Here is a 21516-nt window from a genome sequence, read left to right on the forward strand (position 1 = left end):
AGGAGAAAAATCTAGTAAAAGTAGGAAGACATAATAAAAATATCTGTGACTTGATCAGAGAATTGTCTCAAAACTGACATATGCAGAGAAAATGAACAAAGAAAAACACACCTCTGAATTAGAAAAAATTCATTATAATTGATATCATATTTACACAATATCTGATTCAGCTTTCAGAGTTTACTTTTAAAGGATCAGGTCAATATTGAATAATTATCAATTACATGTCTGTAAATCATATTAGCATGCTACCATGACTGCTATTGCAGACCAATGCATCACAATCATTAATTGAGTTCCCTAAGAACTCTTTCTGAGGAACTAATCTATTATTAGTTTAATAATCTATGTGATTTTGGTATGATTGGGGAATGAAAGTAGAGAGATTGGGAAATTTATTTAAGGTTTCTAGAGAATCAGAGCCCAGATCTCTGAGTGCTTGTCCATTCCCTAATCTACTTAAGCATCTTGAAATCTACACCACTGCACATCTCAAACACTTCACAGTACTGAAACCACCAGTAGATTTGCCACTTTAAAATAATGTCATTATTGTATCTCAGCACTGTATCTAGTCTGTATCAATCTACAACAGCCCTCAAAAAGAGATACACTGGTCTGGCATGGATGGCAAGAAGAGGTTGTGGCTACCTCCAATCTCTTCTCCATTCACCCAGACATCACCACCAAAAGCCCAGGTGGCCCCAGCACTGCTGTCCCCCTCCCGGCAGCTGCTGGCCCTGCCAAGCTTGCCCTGACACCCCCAGCAGTGGCACCCTGATTTCCTTCTCCTGGCCATGGGACTGATGAACTGCAGCAGAGATATCCCCAGTCCAGAACAGCTGCAAGCTGGATGCTTTTTTTTTTTTGAGGCATCACATCATTTCAAATGGATTAATGCTGGTTTTAAATTATGGCATCTACACAGCATCTTCTGAATGCTCTATATTTTTACTTTAAATTCCCTTCTGTTTACTTTTTTTTTTCTTTTAGGGTTTGGAGTTTTTTGTTTTGTTGCTTTGGGAGGTTGTTTATTTATTCATTTGGTCTATTTGTTAGTTTTGGTTTATTCCTTGCGATAGCATCTTTATCAATACTTCAGGAGCCACATTCAAGGCCATTAAACATGCCAACCATATCCTGAGTGGTATCAAAAGGAGCATAACCAACAGGTCAAGGCAGGAAATTCTGCCTTTTACTCCACTCTCCTGAGATCCCATCAGCAGTGCTGTGCCCAGCTCTGGGGCCCCCAATAAAAGAAGGACATGGACCTGCTGGAGTGACTCTAGAGAAGAGCCACAATGATCAGAGGTCTGGAGCAGCTCTCCTTATGAAGACAAGCTGAGAGAGTTGGGATTGTTCAGACTGGAGATGAGAAGGCTCCAGAGACCTTGGAGCATCCTTCAGAATCTAAAGGGCTACAAGAGTGCAGGAAAGGGACTACATGCAGTGACAGGACAAGGGGCAATAGTTTCAAAAGAAAAGAGGGTGGGTTTATATTGTATAAAGAAATTCTTTACAGTAAGGGTAAAGGGAGACTGGAGAAACTGGAACTGGCCAGAACAGTTGTAGATGCCCCATCCCTAATGTTCAAGGCCAGGCTGAATGGGGATTTCAGCAACCTGGTCTGGTGAAAGGTGTCCCTGCCCACAGCAGAGGGCTTGGAACAAGATGATCTTTCTTTCTAACCCAAACCATTCTGTGATTCTATGATAGCAATAACATACTTCATAGTCATTGTCCTCAGAGGTCTTCAAGAAACTACTGGATGTAGCATGCAGCACTGAGATCTACTTGACAAGGTGATGACCAGTTAAAGGTTGGACTCATTCTCAGCAGCCTTTTCCAAACTATTTCTGTGGTTCTATGTATTGAGTGTTCTAGTGCAGGAACTATATAGTAAAACATATTTAAAACACAGTGTAGAAGTGTGAAAAGAGCCAAGAGAGCCAAGATGTTTGGAAAACAGTGAGATCATGCACATAACTCCTATCAAATCACAGGGTCAAAGACTGTGATAGAGTGTTTATCTGATTGATGCTGAACATGCTCCAACACACCAGTAAGGATTCAAACAGGATCAGTTCGTTGCTCTGGATCTGCTTTAATGTAGTACAGAAAAACTGAACCTCTTCCACTGATAAAATGAAAAAAAGCATGTCCACGAAAACACAACCACAAAAAGAGGATATTTTACATGCACAACACATTTAAAATTTGGATGAAAAGACAGATTTTCAGTTTCACTGGAAATCCTTCAATCTGTTGGTTTAAGTCAAATCCTTAATGCTACTGTAACTTAACCACTTATGCTTTAATATACAGCTTTTCCAAAGGTTCTTGTTACACACATTCATAAAAATTGGGAGGAGCACAGAATTTTTTTAGACCGAGTACATTCATTTCCTCTGTTGATCTGAATTGCACAATGAAGGACAACAAACAGCTCTAACAATCTGTTACACTGACACTCTTCCACATAATGTCTGCATGGGGATTCTGGCTCACAAGGCACCATGCAGGAGCCTGCCAGGGGCACTGGCTTCTGCCCCATTCACAAAGCCCAACTAAAAGCACAACTCCCTTAGATTCCAATAATTTCCAACCAGCACAAGGGGCGGGAATTGTCTCCCTGGGGAGAACAATCCCTTCTCCACTCTTGTAGTCAGAGTCAGGGCACCAGCTCCAGGCCTCTTCCCAGTCCTTCCTGCACATCACAGCCAGGGCTCCAAAGGCAGGACATATCCAGTTCCCAGTGAAATTTCTCAGCTCTTCATTAGTTGCTGTCTTTCTTTAAAAAAAACAATTGAAGAGCACTGTGCAAGAATATGTCATCTGAAAAGATGGAAATTCTCAGGCCGTAGCATCAGCATTACAGACTAAGAAATCTTTGTAGCCTCTTAGGCAATTGGATGGGATGGAATTACTCAGTAGTGCCTTCCACTCCTACCTTTTTTCCCCTTCCCTCACTTTTCTTCCTGACTAGATTATTCCTTGTATGTATAGTAAACAATTATAGAAATACTTTGCAATCATTTCTGAAAAAAAATCAGAAATTTCTTGGTTTCATAAACAGTTGTAAGACAGAAACAAATTACAGGCATTGTTTATAGGCAGTTTTAGTAACCAAAACTCAAATATAAACCTTTAAAACACAGCTCCAACATACAGAAATGTAGTATCTGAAAACAGTTCACTGGGAATTCTCCTATAAGAGAATATGAAATATTCTATGTTGTACTGTGAACTTGATAAAACTGATATGAAATTTCCCTGAGTAGTTGATATTGGCACCTGAAAATAAAGCAAAGCTCAGCAGGACACATGAAATTCATGCATTTCCAAAGTAATTCCAAACAGTATAGCATAAATCAGCATGGGCATGTAATTCTTGGATCTTGTTTGACATAAGCAAAGTAAAAATGATGTGTTGTTGCAGGTGTTTTGCAAGCAAACACGATGCCCAGCTGATTGTTAACAGACCAACTTTTTTCAAAGGAAAATGAGCTGAAGGAAGATCTCAAAGCTGACAAATGAAAAAACCCAGGTGGAAATGGTTATGACCACTCCTGGGCTGGGGCAGTCAGAAGCTATTGTTTGTGCTAGGATGGCACTGGAAACAAGCTGCTCCTAGGGAAGCAGGAGCTGGCTCCAGCAGGCTTGAGAAGCATTTTGGGGGATGACAGCCACTTCCAGCTGGGCTGGATGCTGGGCTGCTCAGCATGGGCAGCTCCATTTGGCTCAGAGATAGCAAAAAATGTGCACCTCACACTGAAAGCTACAGAACACCTGCAATTTATGTTCTCTGAGAAAACTGCAGTTTCTAGCCCCTCAAAGCCAAAATTTGAAATTATATGACTTGTAATACTGTTAATCATAACAAAGGTCATCTTGTTCCAATCCTCTGCCATAGGCAGGGACACCTTTCACTAGACCAGGTTCCTCTGAGCCCCACCCAACCTGGCCTTGAACACTCCTAGGGATGGAGCACCCACAGCTATGGGTAATTACACCTCACTCACAGCAAGAAATTTCTTTCTGATTTCTAATCTAAGCCTACCTTCTCTCAGTTTGAAAATTTTACCCCTTGTCCTATCACTACATGCTTTTGTAAAAAATTCCTCTCCAGGGACTTCTTTGTATTTTATACAAAACCCCATATGTGTAAGATACCTTTAGGTGCTAAAAATGGAGCCTCTCTGCTACAGGTCCCATTTTCTATTGAAGATATATTTTACATACAAAGGCTGAACACACAGCCTTTGCAGTGTGGTTAGGGTAAAAAAGGGAAAAAAGGGGTCAGAAAAAAAAATCTGATCTTTGTAAAGTCATTTCTACACCATAACAAAATTTAAATATTTTATTTACAGAATAATTACTGCAAGTTCAATGGATATTCTCTTTGTAACAAAAAAAAAAAAAAAAAAAAAAAAAACAAAAAAGGAAAAAAAAATCTGAACTATAACGAGGGATCCTTGACTTGCCAATCTGTGTGAAACATCTTGCTAGGGGCTTTTTCTCCTCTCTATTCTGCTGCCCTTCTGAAAAACTCCTGTGTAAATCATACTCTGCAGGTTCACCCACCTTAATTACAGGATCTTTTCAAGAGACAGCAGTTATCTGTAGCTACCAGCCAGAGGGGGAAAAAAAATTAAAAAGGCTATAGGCTCACAGAGACCTGGCTACTCCTGGATTTGATCAGAAATCACTTCTCAGCAGTGACACATAATACTGTTTTCAGGAAAAACATGAATAAACATGTGCATAAACTTTTGATTCAGAGCAATGCCACACTAGTTCTGTGATCGATCAGATCTCAAAAGATAAACAAGATGTGATGGGGTCATTTCTTGCTAGAAAGGCTTCCAAAGAGCAAAAAAAGGTAAAAACTGGAAAGCTGCAACTAGTTGGTGATTGAGTGCATAGGACTTCTCAGTGTGCATAACATGTGGCCAGGCAAGGCAGCAGGAAGCCTTGAGTTAAACAGATAAAACTACACTGAGAAAGACTGGTCAGTAAACAAGGATTCTGATCTAAAAAAAAAAAAAAATAAAGAATGAAGCATTGAAATTTGCTTTTGAAAAACAAAAGTGAGGAGAAAGAAGGCAATCTTTCAAACATCAGTTGAGGAATTTATAGCAAAGTGTAGTTCCACACCAAGGACATTATTGTAGAAACCTGCTTCACAGGTCAAACTGGAGCCATCCAGGTCACCTGCTTGCAAGTGTGTCTTCAGCAACAGCTTTATGGTGCCCCACACAGCATTCCCAGAGGGCAAGCTCAGGTTCTCTCTCACACAGATAGCAATGCACTACTCCATCATCTATTTTAGAATGTGGTTGGGCCCAGCAGTCTGTGAAGCTTCAGCTCTCCCATCCCTCTGAGCACAGTGGGAGACACATTCAGAGGCATGAGAAAAGAAAATGAATATTCACCAGTGCAGAATGACCCAGCACCCTTCAAACACAGGAATTTTTACCTTCTGCTATGAGGACACCTGGCATGCCTAAGCAGCCTGATCCTGTGATCCTGGGAAAAATTCAGGACACCTCCTCCAAGGAGGGTAATGATGCCAGTGCTATTCCATCAAGTACTGCTTGGGCCTTTGCTTTACAGGAGTACAGACTGGTAAGTCTGGTGCCTGAGCCAAAGTCTAGCTCATCTCACCTATTCCCTGGTGATACTGGCAACACAGAACATTACACATTTTCTGTAGCAAACTGTTGAGCAGTTTCACCGTGCACTGTGAACCAGCTGCCCTGGAGAGATCATTCAGAGCTTCCTCTGTTCTCAGACCTGCCAATGACTGCACCTGTAAAAAGCCTGATGAATTAATAATGCAAACAAGGCAACAGTGTGCTCATGATCAACTTCAGGATCCAAGTCCTATCAGGCTTACTATATAATAATGGGTGCTGCAGATGAAACAGGAATGCATGGCTGTCAAAAGGACACATGAGTGCTTCAACAGAATAAAAACACAGGAATCTGCATTGGCTTGTGCCTATTTAAAGGATCTAGAAGCGCTGTGGTTCATAGAGGGGGATTAAAAGAAGGATTGCAGAACCTCAGCTAGATGTCATCTAAATGTAATGCAACTCCCTTTTCCTTGAAAACAAAGGGTGGATTCAGCAAGACCTAAGCAGCCTTGCATGAGCAAAGCTAAATCCGACCCTGACCTCTCACTGATCACTGCTTTAACTCCACACCGGCCCCAGGCACAGAAAGAGGAGAACAGAGAGACCTTCCAGTCAGTGAAACCCACTCCTCTCCAGCAGAGCATTCCTTTGTAGCAGCCTCTCCAAGGGGAGTGGGAGCAAAGAGTTTCCAGTGAGAAACGAGAATCCGATGCCAAAGAGGAGGTGAAAGCACAAAGAGGCACCAAGAGCTCTTCACAGAGGGACAGAGGCACAAAGGAAACCTTTGGTGCAACCACAAGAGACACAGCAACAACAGAGCCCTGCCTGGGATTGCCAGGTGTCCTTGTCACATCGGGATAGGCTCACTTCTCCACAATTCCTCAGTAATTTGGTGGGACAGCGGGTTGGGCTAAATCTAAGATTCTGCCAATGACCCCATCCAGTTTGGATCAAAAGGTGGCAACACCAGGCTCTGAGAGGAGCCACCACCCAGGGAGCCAATCTGAAGTGCCCCACCACTGTTAAAAGTTAGAGGCTCCCACTGGGTTCTTAAAAAGCATTTTGTATGTTTCACTCATCAAGCCAAACTCTGCCTATGGTAATATTTTTGGGACTTCTTCTCTTTCCAAAAGGTTTTAAAACAAAAAGACAAAGGGGGTGGGTGAAGGAATAAACATCCCAAAATAAATCCCACACAAATTACTTATAGTTTGTTACTTGTCAAACAGTGGCTTTAACAGGCAAAAAAAAGTTTAATAAATGTCTCATACAGTGTGACTGATGTACCTAGCTGTCCAATTAGCAGTGCAAACAAACATAAATATCTCATTAAAATACATAAATGTATATAACTTTGATGTCCTACATTTTACCACTTCCAAGATATTTCTGAAATGCTTTTCATTTTAGGAGAAAACACTCCCTCCATCACACTCTCTCATCTGCAGATACCTCTGCATGCTTGTGCTTCTTTATTAAAAAAGCTTTACGTGGGATTTGTCATGTAAAATATAAAATAAATACCTACAAAAATGTTTTACTCGAGCCATCAATAGAAACCCTAACTGAACAGGGGAGGGGGTTTTGTGTGGTTTGTGTGCCTTTACTTGGATGCAGTACTGCTTGCATAGACTTCTAAATTACATTGCAGTGTTCTCCACTCTGTTATTGATTGAGCGGAGATTTTTGGCAAGTCATTTCACCCCTGTATAGTTCTTTCTTTTCCTACCTACCCTCTGTGTCTCATTTGCCTTTATAAACCCTTTGGGGCAGCAAGTGTTTTTCCCTGCCAGCTTGTAGTACCTGTCACCATGGAATCTTATTTCAGTTGGCTTGATAGACTAATAACAATATTTAGGTTGTAAGAGTTTAAATTTTTAAAGAATAAAAGGAAAAAACTAAGCAATTATATTGGAGTAATACAGTACCAGTTCTATGGGCAAACCACACATGTTTAGAAAGATCCTTTCTTCCCAAAAAGCTAGTCAGGCTTTAATAATGAAATAAGTTTCATTTAAAAAAATTATAAACAAACAAAAGCATAAAAAGACAGCACAGAGGACAAAAAATCATTATGGTTGTGAAACTCAGTAATTTCCCAGGGGTTTCTAAGAACTCTATCTCATAGCCTAGGTCAGGAGACCAAAGAGGGAAGAAGTTTTACGCAGTCTCAGCTTCCCTCCTCACACTGAAATTCACTGAGGTAGCTGAGGATATCAAGAAATACTCCTTGTCTGGGAACTCTGAATAAATCTTTCTGTAAATGACTTTTAGAATCTGGAAGCTACTCAGATAGTCTAATAACAAGGCCAATATTAGCACCTAAAGGGATACAACTGAAGACTTCTGCTTTAATGTCCCAGCTGCAAACCTCTTTCCCAGCCAGCAGCATCCTCACTAGCTGGCCAGCAGTGCACAGACACAGAGGGAGGAATTCTGCAGCTCATGCAACCTGTTCCTACAGCAGTTGGTGAGAAAGTTGCTTACTACTTACCAGAAATCTTCTTAATATTGACCCAAAATAATACTAACTGGATTTACTACTTTTCTAGAACTGGTACTGCTCTAGTCACATGCAGGAGGTGCTTTCTCCCATATGCAAAAAAATCCAAAACCAAACCTTCAGTTTTTTGACTTTTACACTCAGAAACATTAATTTCACTACCATTAAAGCACAGGCACAGACATGAGTCCCTATCAAGGCAAAGCAGCTGTTACACTTCTGCAAGTCACATGAACTGTACACAGACCCATACAATATTTCACACATATTTAAAAGTGGCATATATAAGTCACGTGGGTTCATCTGTTCTGAAGACTATTTCAGTACATAAGAATCACAGGCTTAACATAAAAACTAAATATAAATATGAATCCACAAGACCTTTTAATTCATATTTCAATGACCAACTTTCAATTTTAATTAAGCAAACCCAACATCTTGATTTTACTTTATTTTCTTAACAAAACCTCCAGTACTGTAATGGATGCTTTTCCTGAAATCTTTTATGCTATTTTTACTGGAAAATGACCAAATAGAGTGAGTGTAGGAAAAGCACTTTTTACTGGCTTGTCTGAAATTCCAGTAATTCTTCTGGAAGTTTACAGGGCTGAAATGTTCTTCCACATCTGTAATCAAGCAGATAAAATGAAAATCCAAATTCTTCAGGAAACATATTCTTTGTACACTGTAAAACAAAAATTTTTTTAATAGGCTTCACTAGCAGTAGCTATAATAGAAAAACCATGAGACAACAGACCAGCACTACCAATAATAGAAGCTCCACATTAGTAATAACCACTATATTCTCTTAAATCCAAAAATATTGCTAAGCTTTTATCCACTTTAAAGCTTCAATCACCAAGACTGAATTATGATCAATCAGAGTAATAGATCCTATGTTAAAATGATACAGAATATTTCCAGCAACTAATTCCAAGACATTCATTATGTTAGACTCTGAATTTAATGTGAATACTTCCTTACATTGCCATAGAAACGAGAGACTCTCAACTTGAAATTGCCATGCTAGTTGCTACAACAAAAAGGCAGTTTCTCTCACCACGAGTTCAGATTTCATGTGTGAGACAATAGGCAGATATAACAAACCCACATGGAAAGAGAAATCAGAAATACCAGTAAAAATAATGACTATATTATTACTATATATATACATGTATATGTGTATATATATAAAATGAAGAGGAGTCAGAGCAAACCACCTAATATCATCAAGTGCAGAATAGGCATCCCAGCAGGCCTGAGCTTCAAGCAGAGTTTTCCAAATGAGTAGTGTAGTGGCTGAACAGGGAATTTGGGGGGTAATTACACTTTACCTAAGCAAAGCACTCAATAGTTTAATCTGAAGAGGTGTTCACTCCTCCATCAGTCTGATACAAGAGTTCAGCAGCTGCTCCCTTCCCCACTTCACAAGGATTTCAATTCCATGATAGGAGCACCTGCATGATCTTTTAGCTTTTTAATCTAGGAACAGGACCCTGCAACACTTGGAAATACAAACTGCTGTTCCTATAAAAAAACCAAGGCCAGAGAATTAAAATATAATGGGATTAATACTTGTTTATACTAACACACCATTTTGGAAGCATGTGACATTTATTAATGCAGATTTAGCACAAAGAAGGACTTAGTAAGGGAATAACAGAAATGAACACAGCCATTCCATTTCATACTAGAATCAGCTGTGAGAATGTAACATGATAGAAACTATTCAGTGTAACTCATATGGGGTACAAATAGGACTGTTTATCACTTTTCAGTCTAAGTTTAAGCAGAAAAAAATGGTGTGTGTTATAAGAACTTATGTGTGAAATGGCTGTTCTGGAATGAGACTGATGCCCCAATTTTTTTTTTTTCCTTTCAACTTCTATAGGACAGGTTAGGTGTTTTATGAAATGGCAATATTTTATCAGAAATATGCAGATTAATTCATGATTGGCATGATGGGAACAAAGCTGGAAAATTTTTCTTTAAATTACAAAAAGAACTTTAAAATGTGCAATTTAAAAAATCATTTTGCACATTTCATTTTGAGAAATGCAAGGACAACGTGAGATAGAAAGCTATTAATAAATAGATAAGTAATAAAATAGAATCTGTACCTGTTTGCAGGAAGGATTTCCACTCTGGAATACTAATGTTACATTAACACAGCTACACAATGTACTTGCTAGTATAGTGTAGAAAATTTTGCTCATTATACTCCACCACTGTTTTCCATTGTTCTGCTATGTATAGTGAATCTAAGAGCACTACTCATAATGATGAAGGGTATCTCTAGGGTTTTTTCCCTTTTTTCCCTGCATAATAAGGACACAATATTTCTTCAGCATTTTTAAAAACAAACACACCATGACTCTGCAGAGAGTGAGCGAGTGACCTCAATTCTGTCCTCAGTGTCTGACCTAACAGACTGTCAAAGGAAAACCCTGGCCCCCAGTGCAGTAATCTGGGAACTCTGTGGACAATTTAATAATTCTGGATAAGTCAATGAAATGGCTGCCACCACTGGCTATAGAGACTGGCATATGTTGTCAAGGCTGTGCCACCTGTCCCCAGACCAGGCACAATGGGAGATTGTTACACCAGCCCTTCTCCCCTTAGAACAGGCATGATCTGGAGTGCCAGAATTCTGTGTCAAAACAAGTTTCTGCCTGCTTTCTGAACTGAACTCAAGCACAGAGGGTAGGAATATCTTTCTGGCAGAATAAACTAGTTGGTGCTAATGCCAGACTTGAAAGATGTGCTACCTGAAAGGTTCAAGATGAATTCCAGTGACACAGGAAGGTGCTTAACTAGCACAAAAGGCTTGGAGTTGGCAAGAAAGCAGAATGTTGGTGGCAGACAGGGCTCCATGGTTTGCAAATTTATGGGGGGCCTCCAAGAAGTACACTGATCTGAACCAAGGATGGGTCAAGAAAGTTACAAAAATATTATATTGAAATGTATATAGAAAGGCATTATTTCATCTATGGATGTGGCAGCACACAGCCAGTTTGTCTTGTCTGAAAATCACAGAACACATGCACATTTGGTATTTTAATTCCATTTCCACATGGTGTTGAATACCTGGACTGTTGCCCTTGCTTCCCAAGGTCAGAGGCCTGACAAGAAAGGTGCAGTGATGACTTAGTGTTTATGGTCCTGCACTACCACCACGCAGCATTCATGGCCATGACACCACGACTGTGCTGGCACCAGAGAAGAAGGAAGCAGAAATAGAGCCAGGGAGGCTGAGGTGCTGCCTCAGCAGCAAGGAACCCAGCATGACAAAATACAAAGTTCTGTGCATGACAAAATACTACCTGGTAAATCTCTGTTTTTGTAGGAACATCACTCATGTAGGAAAGTCATCCTACACAAAAATGTGTTTCTCCCCCACTTCTAGGTGGCACCATTGTTTCACCCTACTTTCATGAGAATTTGAAACAGAAACACAGACATGTTAACAATAACTCATGCTTTCATCTGAAGAAGCAGGAATGCAATTTTTTTCCTTTGGAATGAGCTAATTGTGAATATTTTAGAGGGACAGCTTTACACCAGCATTCTTCTGGAGAAACCAGTTGGTCATAGCTTGGACTGGTGCACCATTTGCTGCACATAAAACTGACTGGATGGTAGGTCTAGAGAGTGGGGGGAATGAAGTACATCCTGCTGGTGGGCAGTCACCAGTGGGGTTCCTCAGGGCTCACTATCTGGGGCAGGCCTGCTCAATATATTTATCAACAATCTTGTGTTCTCAGTTCTGGGCCACTCATTACAAGACAGACATTGAGGTGCTGGAGCACATCCAGAGAAGGGCAACAGAGGGAAGGGTCTGGAGCACAAGGCTGATGAGGAGTGGCTGAGTGAGGGGGGGTGTTTTGCCTAAAGAAAAAGAGGCTCAGGGGAGACCTCATCACTCTCTACAGCTGCCTGAAAGGAGGTGTAGCTGGGTGGGGGTCAGCCTCTTCCCCCAAATAACAAACAACAGGACAAGAAGAAATGGCCTCAAATTGCACAAGGGAGATTTAGATTGGATATTAGGAAAAAATTTCATCTCTGAAAGCATTGTCAAACATTGGAAAAAGCTGCCCAGGAAAGTGGCTGAGCCACCCAACCCTGGAGATGTGGCACTTAAGGTTACAGTTTAATGGTGGACTTGGCAATGCTGGGTTAACAGTTGGAATCAATGATCCTAAAGGTCTTTTCCAAACTAAATGATTCTATGATTTCAACATGGTTTGAGAAACGAAGACAGACTTAGGAAACACATGTTCCCCGTGCTGATTTTTCTTGTGCTGCAGGCACAGGGTTGTACTCTGTCTTGAATATGACAGAACACATAAATTCTAAAACCAGTAATGTACTTTATAATCTCTAATTTTTTTTCGTGGAACTTTCACACAATTTTACTTTCTCCATTTTGTTCCTTGTCTTACTTTCCTTCATCTCAAATTCATGTGCTGTGGAAATAATCAAAGACACCCAGGAGAAACGTCTGAAGCTGATAAGCAGAGCGAAACAGCATTATTCATATATTACTAATCAAAATGTATGTATGAATGAGAAGATACCTGGTACTGCTGTGTTGACAACAAGCTACCTTTTGATTAAGCTTTCTGGATTCTAGCAATCTGAAGGTACTGACTAGGAGTTTGAGAATAATGTAAGAAGGATAAATACATGGCAGATACACAAAAACAACAGCTTTCTTTCAGCTCAGCTTTTAGTGAAGTCTCCAAATTGTGAACAGCAGGTTTGAATAAATGAAAGATTTTAGGTTAACATTAAAAGAACATTCAAACCATAAGTACTGTTTTTAAGATTATCATTTTCCGATGAGGATTTCGTCCAGTTTAGGAATGCTAAATAATTTTTGTTAAAGCCCTCAAGTATCTTTCTTTTCTTTTGCTTCTGCCCACCATTCCACTTTTCATTGGGTAGTTTCAGCCCACAGTTAGAAATCTAAACAAGTGGCCAGAAAACTATGGCACCTTCTTACCGGATAGAAGAAAAGCAGATTTGCAACAAGTTGGGTGTGCTGAGGAGATACTGTTGGGATCACAGCCCCTGTGGTTTTAGAAAATTCAGTTAAGGCCAGCATTGCAATGGCATTCAGCAACAAAACCCAAAAACAGGCACTTTGCCACTGAAATCAATACCATCCAACCATGTGCTCTACACTGCACCTACTTGGATAGGCACCTAGTCAATCTTATTCTAAAGCTGATGATTTTTTTATTTCCCACAGCAGAATCCTGTACATTCTGTACATTGCTCAGCCACCAGAGTGCATGGGTTCATTGTAACTGTCATAAATATTTGCACCAAAACTTGAATGAAAAATATTCTAGAGTAGTACTGTAGCAATACTTGCATAGCAGTACTATACAAATTCTTACACAATCTCAACCTTAAGACGAAAATTTCTACCAATCTCAAAAAAACCAAAGATTGTACAAATTTTGATGTATATTGTTATATTTATAAACACCTAGGCACATAAGCAAAAATATTAGTTTGAGAATGTTAACACAGTCAAAAAATATCACTATGTTCTTTGAACTTTGCCTCGATAGTCCCCAGTAAAAAAAAATCCTTTTTTTTAATTTGTTTATAGCACCATGAGGAAGAGAAGAACAAGAAACATCTGCTTCCACAGCTACTGCAGCACTTTCCATCACTCTTTCTAAATCACAGTTGTGACCACCTCCTCCCATAAGTCCCTTTTGAAGGAGTACTTTTTCCGTGTATACACCACTTCTTGTATACAAAATATGTAGATGAATAATTTATAGAATCTTTCATGTCATGAAAGGAGCTCCTCATCTATAAAGAGCAAGGAGAAGATCAAGAACACTGAAAGCAAAAGCTCAGAATCTCTATCTTTCATGAAAAGCTGAATTAATGCAGGTGAGGTTATAGGATGCATAAAGGAAGTCAGACACAATTCTACCCCCTCACACCAGTACTTTCCTTTGATGTCAACAGTATCAACAGATGTACAAGTCTTACTGTAAAATTAACTTTACCTTATGTGACTAAACAGAACTAAGCAGAGCACTCTCAGTTATTTAATTTCTTCAAGGAAATGATGCACTAACAAAGTCATGGCCCCATCCTTTAATGGCACATTTGTAATTCTCAGGGAAGGAAAAAGACTGATGATTATAATTCTACTGCCAGTGAACACAGAGTCTCTGACAGGAAACATCACAAGCTCTCTGGAGGAGCTGAAGAATAAATCACAAGCTACATGAGTCAGAAGTCAGCTTCAATGGTCTTTAAATTAAGATGGACAAGCATAAGAATAGCATAAAGTAATGGTAAAAAAATAACTCTGAATTTAATTTCAGAAGTTAATAAAATCTTAAGGAGCACAAATTAGGAAAAAGGAGTAAGTTTATTTTCAAATACTATCTATGCAAAAGTTATAAAGAAAAGTGAACCACATGGGTTTTCAGGGTTCTTTGGGTCTAGTTTTTGAAAGACCCTTGTGATTTTTTTTTTTTTTTTTAATTCTGGAAAATCATGCAGCTTTCTGTTTCAAAAAACTGTTCTTGCGAAGAAAGCTATATCCTACATTCCCATCTTGGAATATAGTATATAGTGATATCCAGGAATAAAAGATCACCAAAAGACTATCTATATGCACAGAGTGTTTTATTGAATGTAATGAAGATAATTATTTATGACGTTAAATAACAAGGATTTTTTTAAAAAATGTAACTATACAAAGGAATATGTGTATGAAAAAGTCTGTAGTAAAATGCTAATATTTTAACTAGCTAACATGTTTGCACATGCAACCAAAACTTTGGAAAATTAAGACATTCCTGCATTTCTCTGTCAAAAGGCCTGTCAGAGACTTTTAAAGAAATTTTAAAAGTTAAGCCAGGTTTTAATTGCAAAGTTTATGGATTAACCCATTAAGATAAAACACTACAAGGCTACTAAATCCCATAGCCACAAATCAGTGGGTGTTGGGACAACACCATCCTGTGTCCTTTTAGTCTTTGCTTGGCAACCACAGTCACAGCCACCAGGAATAGGATGTGGAGGATGCAGTCTGCCCAAACTTGGCTTCTCTTGTGTCAATCCTAATGAGGGTCCAAACCTTTTCCTAACTGGGAAAGCACTTGAAAATATGCCCAAGTACATCTACACTCAGCAAAACATTCTAGAATATGCTTACTATTAAGTAAATGACTGGATTGAGAAAATTAAACTTTAGTTCCTCCTTACATTATGTGTATTAAATGCCTTTTTTGCATAAGGAGCTAAAGAATTAGGGGTTGACACTTAAAGTCTGACTATTTAGAGTCAGATAAGAGTCATTAGAAAGTATCCAGAGAAAGTGTCTGTTTTATTCATATTTCAAATAGTCATACCACTAAATACTTCTAAAAATAAATTAAATTGCTCAGTTGGTCAGATCACCTGGTTACTCAATGCATCCAAACCACTTTCCTTGAGAAAGCGATGCACCAGGCAGGAGCTCCAGGACAAAGTATGTTGCAATGCTCCTGAGTTCTGAAATCCATGTTTTCAGACTGGGATTCTGCTGAGGGCATCTGTGGAAGTTTATAACTCTCTGTAAAGAATAAAGATCCTGGTTTATGCAGTACAAGAAAGTGGGCTGTTCATGCAGCCCTACAAGGAGTGAGCGTGCACAGCACAGCCCTGGTCAGTTACTGCTGGGAATTACTGTGGATCTGAGACAGCAGTGAACAGGCAGTGGAACTGGAGGCAACATTGCTCCCTGTATGACTCTTCCCCATGTGATTACTTATCCAAATTAAGATGCCTTCCCTTAACACACTGCTACTTTTACAACTACGCATCTGTACATGTGTGGGAAGAAGACAGCACTTAATCCAAACTGTTCTGCATGTGAAAACAAACACATCTGAAATTCAGAAGTATTTCTTTAAGAAACAGTTAAAAGCTCTTATCCTCACTCAAAGGAGCAGAAGGTCAAAATGCACATTTGTAATACGCCCAAGTAATGTAACTGTTCTATACAACTCTCTCATTGGAAGGATGTATATTCAAAATAGCATGGGGTCTTGCAGAGAAACCCTGCCTTCTTTATCTGATGTCAAAGACAGCTTTGCCTTTGACTTCATCTGGGCCAAGATTTCATCCTATGTGTTTCCAGAGACTCTCTGTGATTCTGCCAACAGTAGCACAACAAGTGGCTCTCCAAAAAAAAAAAAAAAAAAAAAAAAAACTAACAAAAAAACCCAAACAGGAAATAGTCTCCAAGGAACATGTCTTTGTGAACTCTTACAATTAAGACTAAATAATAATAATAATAATGATTCTTACAGTCTTTTCTCCTCATGCAAACCCAGGCACAGCATCCTGCATTAAAACCCTATTTATTTATCTGGTGTCACACCTAGTAGAATTCATGTTGAATCATATCATGGAACTGCAAATCAGTTTCTCATGAAGTTTACTCCTCCTCATAATATGCAGCAACTCCTACATTATATGTTTGGGGTTTTTATAACTCAAGATGTTTAGCTAACACAAAACAGCAATATTCCATTCAACTTTTCAAAAGTAGTATTTCATCTAGTAATGTGAAAAATGATGAAGTATTTAATTATTCCAGAGAGGGGAGCGTTTAATAAACCATAACATAAGGAAAAATCATGAAAGCACCTTTTCTATGCTTTAAAACAGCTAATTCAGCCATTCCCTGATTTCATCTACAAGTAAATTTTCACTGCTGAATTGTCAAAACTTTCAAACAAGAGAAATACTCACAGTCTCTTAAAGATCACATTATAAATAGTTGTGTCCTACCTCCACATTTCTCTCTCTGACTTCATTCCTAGGCAGCCTGAAGAAGCAGCTACAGTCACATGGTGCATTCAAGGTCATGCTATTCTAATTGACAGAGACAGCATTGATAAATTATGCGGAAACAACAATAATGGAGTCATTAACCTTGTTCCAGCACACTAAAGGTGCTTCATAATTAAAAGGAGTAAAAAAGTTACAAAAACATATAAAGATTTTATTGCTCAGCCTTTTCTCTCCTACACACTGCTGCAAAGCACTGCCAGGGAATAGTAATATTGCTGTAACGTGGCTGCCTGTGCTTCATCACCGAGGGGCGCAGGGATGCACCGGCTTACACTGGAAGGAGGAGTCAGGTGGTAAAGTGCACAAACCATTGACTTTTTTTTTTTTTCCCAAAAGGAAGCTGGATCCAGAAGGCCTCTCTCTTTGGCGTAAAGGATGCTGGAGCACATGAAAGATCATTCCAGCCAGGAAATCTTTCTGAGTCCAAGAATCTATGCTGAACTGTCATTTCCAAACACACAGACATGAGGCCAGTGCTTTGAGAACTTGCATTCAAACTGTAGTGAGTTAACATAGTGAACTGAAACTCCTCAGATATGTAGAGATAAAGGTACAGATACATAGAATTAGGTAGAATTTAGAATTTATCCTTTATGTCTCATGCAGAAGACTGCAGTAATTCCCAGACTAAAAGCCTGACTAGTGTCCCTAATTCATGTATGACAGGTAATTTATTAAGGGTGCACACATTAATGAATCACCAGTGGTTGCTTTGACTTAAAGAGAAATGTTATAAAAACAGTGGAGAAATAGGACATGTTTCACCTAGCAACTCAAAGTAACCTTAAATTGGCCTTATTGTAAAGAATCTGTAAGGTTTCTGAAAAAAAAAAAAAAAAGTTAAAATTAGTTTACAGACAATCTACCCTTATCTTCTTGACACTTCAAATGCTGCTTCTTTTGGAATCCTTTCTCAGTAAGACCACTCACACTAAAATTATTAATAAAAAGAGGACAGTGCAAAGCAGCTTTCCGGGAGTTCAGGTGCCCAAAGATGACACTACACTGCCAAGACAGAATCTATTAAAGTCATTTTTAATCTTCACTTACCACATGAACTATTGTGTCTCTCTGCATAGCCCGACTGTCAAGATATGATCTACAACATATTGCACAACTTACCCATAAGGACAAATAAAAAACTCCCAGATCGTATCTGTATGTAGAGGCTTGACCTCATGGAGATAACTGAATATACAAAAAAGTACATTCTGAAGGCCTGAGTGGAAGTCAGATTCTTTCTACTGGTTCTGTCATGTCAGGATAAACTAATAACTAGCATATTCTTCAAGCATTCGGAAGTATCGCAAATTATACTTTAAATAATAAACCATCAATTACAAAAAGGAAGTAAAATTGCCAAATTATACCCAGTGCCAGAGAGATTCTCCTCTGTGTCCTCTGAGCACAGGCTGATGGCTAGAGTTGCAGAGCACAAGCGCCTCTGATGCATGGTATCTAAAAACTTCCCACCGCAGAAATTCCCAAGTTTTCAATGGCTGGGCTCGCTGCCCGGCTGGAATGCGTACTTGAGCGATACGCCTACAGCCGCTGCACCACCCATAGCCGAGGAGCACCTACAGACTCGGTTCCCAGTGCAGCTCCTGGGCTCCAGAAATGCTGCTGGGGTCGCAGAAACCTCCTCGCGAGCGTTCAGCTGCAGAGAACTCAACTCAGCATAGTTTAAAGAGGACAGAAACAAACATGTAAACAGCATCTGTGGCGTCTCTTCTCTATTGACTTTCCTGGAAACGCATTAACCTATTACAGTACTTCAAAATAAATAAGATAAACAGAGGCGAGGCAAGAGTATACCGTTCTCTCCCAAAAGTTTCTTTCTGCCTGTCCTCTCACATGCTCTGAGTTCCCCGTTCCCTGGGATTAGCGATCGTTTTCACCAGGGATCAAATGAATGACTTTTCCGCTAATGACATTTAAGAGATGCTAAAGCCACCCTGGGCGCCACCAGGGACCCGGCGAGCGGCGGCAGCCCCTGTCCCCACGCAAAGGAGCCCGGAGAGAGGCAAAGCCAAGGGCAAGCCCCGCTCCGCAGCCGGCCCCGGCCGCCGCTCCGGCCCCCGGCAGCGCCAGTGGCAGCAGCGCCCGGAGGGGCGGCGGGGACCGGAGCCGGTGGGTCGGGTCGGGGTGGGACCCGTCCCCGTCAGACCGGGGCTGCAGGGGGTGCTGCCGCCGCCCCCCGCCCGGCCCCCCCCGGCATGGCGAAGCGCTGTCACTGACGCACATTTAATTCGCCCGGCTGCGGGTACCGCGCAGCGCCGCTCGCATCCTCCCCCCGCCGCCGGGGAGGGGGCGGCTCCGGCGGGGAGGGGGAAAGTCAAACTGCAGCAACAAAGTTGCTCCCCCTCCGTTCCCCCAGATCTGCCCCGGCCCCCAGAGGGTGGGCAGAGAGGGGGCCCATGCCTGCCTTACCTTGCTTGACGCACTTGAGGCGGATGGGGTCCTTGCAGTGCTTGATCACGGCCAGCACATCCCTGATGGTGAGCCCGGCCACGGGGGTCTCGTTCACCTCCAGCAGCAGCTCCTCCGGCACCAACTTGCTGCCGCCCTCATAGGCCACCTTGCCGGGCTTCACTTCCCCCAGGTAGGGGAACTGCCCATTCTCGGCGCCCCCCTTCAGCTCGAAGCCCAGCTGTCCCTCCGGGTTCCTCACGATCACGATCTCGTGGACTCTGCTCGTCCAGTGGCTTTTTTTCTTCAAGCCCTTGGACATTGCCGTGGGGATGCTCTGCCCGACTCCCTCCCTGCAGTCTTGCGCTTCTTTCCCCCCTCCCTCTCTGCCCCCACTCCCCGGGGCAGCCGCGCTCCTCCGGGCAGGCTCGGGGCGGGCGGCAGCGGCCGCGGCTGTGCCGGCCGGCGGCCCCGCGGGCTGCGAGCTGGGTCGGGGAGCGCCTCTGTGCCCGCTCCTCCCGGCTTTAGCTGATATCCATGGCAGCCGCGGCGGCCGGACCCTGCCTGCGCGTGGATGCACTAGTTGTAGAGAAACTGGCAGGAGGGAGGAGGGAGGAGGGAGGGAGGCAGCGGGAGGGAGGGGACGGCCGCGGCGCGGGGAGGAGGAGGAGGGGTGTCGGTGTCGGTGCCGGAGCGAGGCGGGCGCTGTTTCGCCGCTCCCGCCTCGCCTGACCCGGTAGTGAAGGCCGAGAGAGAGGCTGCCTGGCACGGCCGGCAGAAGGCGGAGAACGGCCCGGCCGGGGGGGCGAGGGCGCTCGGCGGGCGGGAAGGAGAGCGGCGACCCCCGCCCGGCCCCAGCGCGGCCCCGGCCGGGAGGGGGCGCTCCGGAGAGCGGTGGCGCTGGCCCCGCCGCCTGCCCCGCCCCGGCCGGACAATGCCCAGCGCCGCCTCGGCCCCGCTGGATACTGCCCAGAGCCTGCCCCCGACTCGCCCCAGCCGGACAGTGCCCAGCGCCGCTCCGCCCCGGCCCGGCCTCACACTGCCCGGTACCGCCCCGGCCCGGCCGGACACTGCCGAGCGCCTGCCCCGGCCGGACAGTGCCCGGTGCCGCCCCGCGCTGCAGCCGCGGGGGGAGCGGCAGCGCCTCGAACCGTACGGGGGCATCGCGTCGCTGGGGGAGCTGCCCGAGGCGGAGCGGGAAGGGTCCTGCCGGCCAGGAACTCTGCTCGCGGCCAGGAAGGACCAAAGGCAGCTGGCCTTCGGGCTGTGGCTGCAAAACCAAGGGACGTTTGCTTCGAGGATCTCCGTGTCACGGCCGTGGAGAGGAGACCTCAGTTTACTGAGTTGCACATGGGCATTATTGTTTACGCTGGGTGCTGTGACCAGAGCTGATGGCTCAGGTGGCTGCTACACCTGAAGAGGATATGACAAAGAGAGGGGTGGCAGTTCTTCCTATTAAATTTACTGACTGTCACCCAGCAAGTGTTCACCGCCCTCGCACCGGTTGCCTTCTGTTACTTGTCCTTAGCCAAAATCCCACACTCCAACCTGCCGACCTTCCCTGGAGCCCCAGCACTGGGATGCACTGTTCAGCAGGTGATACTGTAGCTCGCTCCTCCTGTGAGCTCTCCCTTTACTTATCTCTGTCATATGCCTCACATGTGTGAGAGCAATGGAGTGTAGCAATAGGCATGTCTTTCTAGGAAACTTGCCTTGACTAAAAAAATAGTTTTCATCTGAAGTGGAGGTTGACAAAATACACTCGGAACAACATCCTGACTTTAAGAAGCTTAGTTTTTGTGCCTGTGGGATATAGGAGAGCGGAATACATGAAGGCAGGGGTCTGCAGACAAGGTATTGAATGGGATAAGACAGGAGAAATGTACTTTGTGTTATGGCATGTGATTTAAAGATGGTCAGATATTTTTAAAATTTCAATTAAAGTGACTCTGCAATGAAATTTTCCAAATTGTACCACTGTTTTTCCTCTTGGTTTCTATGGAAACAGGCCTTTATGTGATCGTGCTTGGCTGTGTCTCCTTTACTTCTCCAATAACTTTTGAAGCTGTTGGGCAGTTTCAC

The 21516-nt window shown here is 42.4% G+C and overlaps 1 protein-coding gene across 3 annotated transcripts in view; it reads right to left on the reverse strand.

The window, feature by feature from the left end:
• MAGI2 (membrane associated guanylate kinase, WW and PDZ domain containing 2) overlaps positions 1-20168 on the reverse strand; it is a 697971-nt gene extending 677803 nt beyond the window's left edge. For all 3 annotated transcript variants that reach the window (XM_059847430.1, XM_059847429.1, XM_059847431.1), the window contains exon 1: positions 19456-20168. In XM_059847430.1, the coding sequence (XP_059703413.1) occupies positions 19456-19756 (301 nt within the window). In that variant the 5' untranslated portion in view covers positions 19757-20168. The remainder of the gene's footprint in view (positions 1-19455) is intronic.
• Positions 20169-21516: the final 1348 nt, after the last annotated feature.

Source organism: Haemorhous mexicanus, chromosome 5 (assembly GCF_027477595.1).
Source record: "Haemorhous mexicanus isolate bHaeMex1 chromosome 5, bHaeMex1.pri, whole genome shotgun sequence".
NCBI classification, from domain to species: domain Eukaryota; kingdom Metazoa; phylum Chordata; class Aves; order Passeriformes; family Fringillidae; genus Haemorhous; species Haemorhous mexicanus.